Consider the following 5,887-nt stretch of genomic DNA (forward strand, 5'->3'; position numbering starts at 1 on the left):
AAAAATTCTCTCTGTAGCTGGTACCCCAATGCAGCCCATTCGACTCCAGCTGGGGCTGGTGGGGTCATCCAGTCCACACACTTACCCTCCCCATTTTACAGACAAGGAAACTGAGGCTCACGGAAGGGAAGAGACCCCTCAGGATCACAAAAGAGCAGAAGCCTAACGAAAAACTCCCATCCGTGCAGAGATACCACGCTCAGGATGTGTGGCACGGTGGGAGCAGAAGGCTAGGGGTGTGGCAGAGCGGACAGGGACGGCGGGGGCCGAATGGGGGCCCGGGGCAGCGGGCAGAGGGGCCGGCTTGGGCGGGAGGTGGGAGCCGCTCTGCCCCGCGGCTCTCCGCAGGCGCTGATGCCTGGATCGAATCTGGGGCCGCCTGCCGGTCTCTGGCTCCGGTTCGGCCCTGGTTTGGCCTCTCCTTTCTCCCGCACAAGGAAGAAGCCCCCCCGGCGGCCACAGACCATCCTCACCCGGTGTAGCTGGACGCCAGGGTGCCGGGCGGATGTCCCCAAACAACGTTCGGTCTCCCCGGCCCTGGCGCAGCCTTAGACTTCTAACTTAGGAGTCGGCGGGAATAAGGTTGGAGCGACCGGACCCCCACACAGGATCCGGCAGGGAGTGGGTGAGCAAAAGAGGTAACAGAAAGCGCCGCAGGGGCCTTACCTGTGTCGCCGCTTCTTCCGTTTCTTGGTCTGGTTTAAAGCCGATTTGGACATTTTTCGGTCGCTGGAGGAAACATCTTCAGAATCTGAAAAGCGGGCGGAGGCACATGCGGCAGAATGGGGGGCGCGCTTGGCAGCGCCCGGGGACGTCAGGCGCCCGAAGCCCGCGAGGGCCCCACCCCGGGCCGCCTCCGGGAGCGGCGGGGGCCTGCTCTGCCTGCCTGGGGAGCCCTCCTAGAGGTCGACCCTATCCCTTAGCCCCGGCTGGCTCTACCCACGCCGGCGCCCGAATCCGGAGATTTTGAACAGATTTCGTTGTAAGAGAGGCAAAGGCCCCAAGGCGCTTGGGGCAGGGACGGCGGTGGAGCGAGGCAGCCTCAGGGGGTCGCAGGGCCGGCAGGCGGGGATCCCGGCGCTGCGCCCTGCCCCGCGCCTGCAGCCCCGGCGCCCCGGGCCCGAAAGTTGGCCCCGTGGAGCGGAGCCCGGGCGCAGGGAGCCGGGCGCGGGGAAGCGCTGGGGTCTCCCCGGGCACAGCCCCCTTTTCAGTGCCTGCAGAATGCGCCCCCGCTCGAGACTGGAGAGGCTGCGACGCGCCACTTTTCGTTGCCCCTCCAAATAAAAATAAATAAATAAATAAATAAATAAATACAAAGATAACGAAAAATCGGGGGAACTGCCGAGCGCGAGCCCGAGCCGGAGGCCGAGCGGGTGGGGACGCACGGCCGGGAAGGCAGTCCAGGGAGGGCGCGGTGGGGTCATCCCGGGGCCCCCGAGCCCGCCGGGCGGGGCATCCGATAGATTGTGGCGTTTAGGTGGAATCGGATGGTGGCCGCTCCTGCCGCCGCAGAGGCCAGGGTGTCCAAGCTCGTGGGGTGAAAAATAAACCCCAGCTGACCAACGTGGGCGTTGTGGAACGGCGAAAAAGAGGAAGGAACAACAACTTTGGATTCCAGGGCTGGGGCCGAAGGCTGGGGCACCCGCTTCCTGGGCCGGCAGCACACGGAACAGAATCGGCTCCGGGAGGCCGGGGCCGCAGTGGAGCAGCGGAGCTGGGGTGGGGGGTGCCCAGCCCGCCCCACGGGCCCCGACACCCCAAGCCGGGTTTCCGGTGGGGCCCCCACCCGGCGCCGCGGCAGAGCGGGGCCCGACGCGGGGACCAGAGAACGGCGCGGAGGCCGGAAACGCCGGGGCCGAAAGCAGGCGGGCGCGCCGGCCCCAGGCCCGAGCCGCGACCCCTCGGCCTGGCGCGAACTTCTGCGCGGGGAGGAGGCCTTGCGGTGCAAGCGAAAGCCGACGGCGTGGGGTTTCCGGCTCTCGCCCCCAGTCGGGCAGCCCGGCAGCCTCGCCCTCACCTACCCGAGCTGGCCGTCTGGCTGGTGTCCAGCGGCCCCGACGCTCTGCCCAGCGGCTGCAAGTGGACGCTCTGCGGGTCGGACAGCACTTCCAGGAAGGTGGGCTGCGCGTAGAAGCCGGGGAGCCCCCCGGGCCCCAGCAGCCCCATGCCGCCCACTCCTGCGGGACTGAGCACGGAGCGCGCCGCCAGCAAGTGCCCGGGGGCCAGGCCGTCGAGGGCAGCCCGTGGATGGGAGCTGGGGGGCTCCTTGTTCAAACCCAGGATCTCCTGGATGCCGAACCCCGTGCACCTGGCCGGGGCGCCCCCCGAGGTACTCTTGGCCACTGTCTCGGATTTGGGCTTGCTCAGCGCTTCCCCCGCTTTCCCCGTCATCTCCCGGCTCTTTGGAGGGGCTGAGGCCGCAGGTCTTTTGCTCCCCCCACCCCCCCGCCGGGCTCCCCGCTTCGCGAAGTTGGTCCCAGGTGCCCCCTCCGGTGTCTAATGCTCTGGAGCCCCAAGGAGATTCCCCTTTTATCCAACCAGGCGGCAGCCCAAGTGGGGTCAGAGCTGAGCAGCCAATCACCGGGGCCAGGAGCATTAGGAATTCCAAAAAGCTGGCAGCTCCCGCCGCAGGCAGCACCGAGGGGCCAGGGCACTGGGGGCCGGGCACCGGGTGGACTCAGCATTACGCCCATGGGCAGGGACCCCAGGGGCTGAAATGAGACAACAAGGTTCAGGGCTGTTCCAGGAGGCTGGGTGGCTTGGGATTCTGGGCAGAGCCTGGCTGGGACATGTCCTGGGATGGGGTGGGAGGATGGGCTGAGGGCAGATGTTAGAGACTGGGAGTCCTCCTCCCTCCCTTAAGTCCAGTGCAGATTGGCAGGGTCAAAGAAGCCCAAATATGGGATCCTTGTGTAAAAGGCAGAACAAGGAAGGGGGCAGGTGCCCTGGACAGGGTGTGTGGTGGCAAGGGGAGAAGAGAGGGCTCGGAGGGTGAAGAGGGAGATGTATAGGTGGGAAGAGCTCCACACGTGCCTTGCAGCACAGGATAAAGTGCCTAGTTCAGAAGAACTCCTCAGTAAACATTGGCCCAATGAATAAATGAACGATAAAGGGGTCAGGAGTAGGGGTCCCTGGCGGGAGAGAACAGTGGTGATTTCTTCTGGAGAAAAACCGTGGACATCTGAACATCTTCCTAGAATAAGCATGAGTGTGCTCAACTTCCGTGGAAGGACTTCATGCATTCTTCCATCCATTCGTTGAGCACCTTACCAGCTCTGAGCTGGGAGCTAGGGGCCCTGCTGTAAACCAGATAGAGGAGGCAAGGGGTTTGCTATACCTCCGAGTTCACTGAGCAGACAGAGCGAAGAGGATGGGATTGTTGATGTAGAGGACCAGGCTGGAGAGAGGGCGTTAGAGGCAGTTAAAAGGTGAACTTCTGTCCCCAGCTGAGCAGGATCCCCTGACTAAATCCTGTGTTGGAAGTTGCAGAATTGCAGCCAAGTGGGCCAGTTGAAAAGTGATGAGAGGCAGGACCCTGCCTGGAGAAAAAGCTGAATTCCCAAAGTGGGCAATGAAGCCACTGCTTTCCTGCTTGAAGGCTCTGCGCGGAGCAGGATCCCATAGGGCCCAAATGTCAAGTGAAGGTGATTCTCCGTGCGCGTGCGCGCACACACACCTGCCATGCCATGGACCTCGGAGTCCCAGCATTCCACCAGCTCGGCTAAGTCTTCTGTGACATTCTTGGGGCTAGGGACTGTCTTGTTTACCTTGACATTCTCCTCTCTACTGTGCCTAATACATACTAGGTCTTAAATCAATTTTCTTGCTTTCTTTCTTGCATGCTTGCTTGCTTTCTTAGGAGGAGTAGCTTTTATTTCCTTGTTTCACAAATAAAGTTGGTTGAATTGATTGCTTTAAATATTTCTTGAATCAAAGTCACCCTATGAGGCAAGATAAAGACAGGGTCAATTGGTTTAGGCCAAGACTGGAAAACCAGGCTGGGGGAGAGATTCCATTGAGGATCTCTTGGCTAGTCAGCTGCAAACCCCCAAATAAATTGAAACCTCCTCACCCAGCCGGCCGCCAAGGTGTCTCGTAGCCTTTGTGGTTGCCATGAGGCCATATTGAGAGGCGCAAGGAGACCCCGTAGGGGATGGAAGCGGAGGCCTTGCTATCAGGGCTGTTATGAGGAAGGTCTCCACTCACTCTGGCCGGATCCACACGAGAGCTGGAACTGGGCTGGGGGATTTCTCAGTGCAGGAGGCATCTGGGAGGGGTGTACTGTTCACTCAGAGTGCTGCCTCCTTGTCCCATAATAATGCCATTCCTACTGTGCACTTATGTTGCTCAGCCCCTTATGTGACATGATCTCTGTCCTCACAAGAACCCTGTTGGTATCTTGGTTCCACATCTGAAAGTTGATATAGCTATTGTTTTTTCTTTTTTCTTTCTTTCTTTTTTTTGAGTATAGCTGATGTACACGGCATAGCCATTCTTACTTGCAAGGTGCAGACTCAAGGATGTGCAATCTTGAGGCATCCTTCACCTTGTATTCTATGGAGTTGGGTTCCATGTGGCACCACTCACATAGACAATGTGAATGGCTCCCCCTAGAGTTGTGCAAAGCAATGGCTTTGCCTTTCAGGTAAGAATTTCTTTTCTTTTTTTTTTTTAAGATTTTATTTATTTATTTATTTATTTATTTATTTATTTATTTATTTATTTATTTTATTATTAGAGAGAAAGAGCAGAGTGAGAGAAAAAGCATGAGCGGGGAGCAGAGATGGAAGGGCAGAGGGAGCAGGACAAGCAGGCTCCCAGCTGAGCAGGGAGCCCAACGGTGTGGGGCTCGATCCCAGGACCCCGGGATCACGACCTGAGCCGAAGGCAGATGCTCAACCGACTGAACCACCCAGGCGCCCCTCAGGTAAGAATGTCTATCCTCATTTTATGAATATGGAAACTTACGTGCCCAGAGAGGTTAGGTAACCTGTCCCAAGTGACCTAGCTAGTGAGCGGCAGAGGCCAGACTCAACCTCAAGTGAGTCTGGTGTCAAAAGCTGTTCTATTTTGACTTCATCCCTCTCTTGGCCTCCTCTCCATGCCAGCCTACCCTGGAAGGATGAATGGGGATGTTGTGTTAATGGCATCTGTCATGTCGCTTACTTATCACGGGACATCCACGATGAGCCAGATGCCAGCCAATGGGCAAGGATGTGAGTGATGGAAAACAGCGAGTGAGTGATGGAAGCTCGGCTCTTGCCCGGAGATGAGGATGAAAAATCTCTTGACTGAACCCTGTATCTGAGGCTGCCGGTTCCCTACCCCAGGGAGATGGTTACCACCTTGACCGAGGAGGTTGGGGATGGGGGCAAGCCCAGGCTCTCTGAGAGACACCTTTCCAGAGACTGCAGGTAGAGGGAGGGCCCCGCATCAGCCTGAAGCCAGCCCCACCCTCAGACCTGAACTTCTGACAGACTCCTGGTGAGGGTGGGTGCTGTCTAAGAACCTAAGCGATGGAGGTGGGGGGAGTGAAATGTACCCTTTGGGAGACATTTAGCTAGGACACACGGGGTCCAAATCCTGGGTCTGCCACCTAACAGCTCTGTGGCTTTGAGCCAACCATTAAATTCTCTCTTAGCTTTGATTGCTTTACCTATAAAACAGCCTGGTACTAGATCTGGGAGCACCCCCTGACCCCCTGAGTTAGCACTGCTGTCAAGGACATGGACTCTAGAGCCAGACTGCCCAGGTTCAGACTCCTGCTCTGTCACCTACTTAGCGACCTTGGGAAAGTTACCCAACTTCTCTCTGCCTTCTGTGCCTCAGTTCCCTCATCCATAAAATGGGGGTAACGGTAATACCTACTCCTTAGAATTGTCAGGAA

General features: G+C 58.4%; 1 protein-coding gene across 1 annotated transcript in view; it reads right to left on the reverse strand.

The window, feature by feature from the left end:
- The window catches only part of VSX2 (visual system homeobox 2), a 16,131-nt gene extending 13,740 nt beyond the window's left edge, over positions 1 to 2,391 (reverse strand). Inside the window, exons 1-2 of the mRNA XM_006730938.2 lie at positions 2,022 to 2,391; positions 667 to 751 (exon numbers count right to left, since the gene is read on the reverse strand). Of these exons, the coding sequence (XP_006731001.1) occupies positions 667 to 751; positions 2,022 to 2,391 (455 nt within the window). The remainder of the gene's footprint in view (positions 1 to 666; positions 752 to 2,021) is intronic.
- Between the last annotated feature and the right edge of the window lie 3,496 nt (positions 2,392 to 5,887).

This window comes from Leptonychotes weddellii, chromosome 9, assembly GCF_054177405.1.
Source record: "Leptonychotes weddellii isolate Sample4059 chromosome 9, ASM5417740v2, whole genome shotgun sequence".
NCBI lineage: Eukaryota > Metazoa > Chordata > Mammalia > Carnivora > Phocidae > Leptonychotes > Leptonychotes weddellii.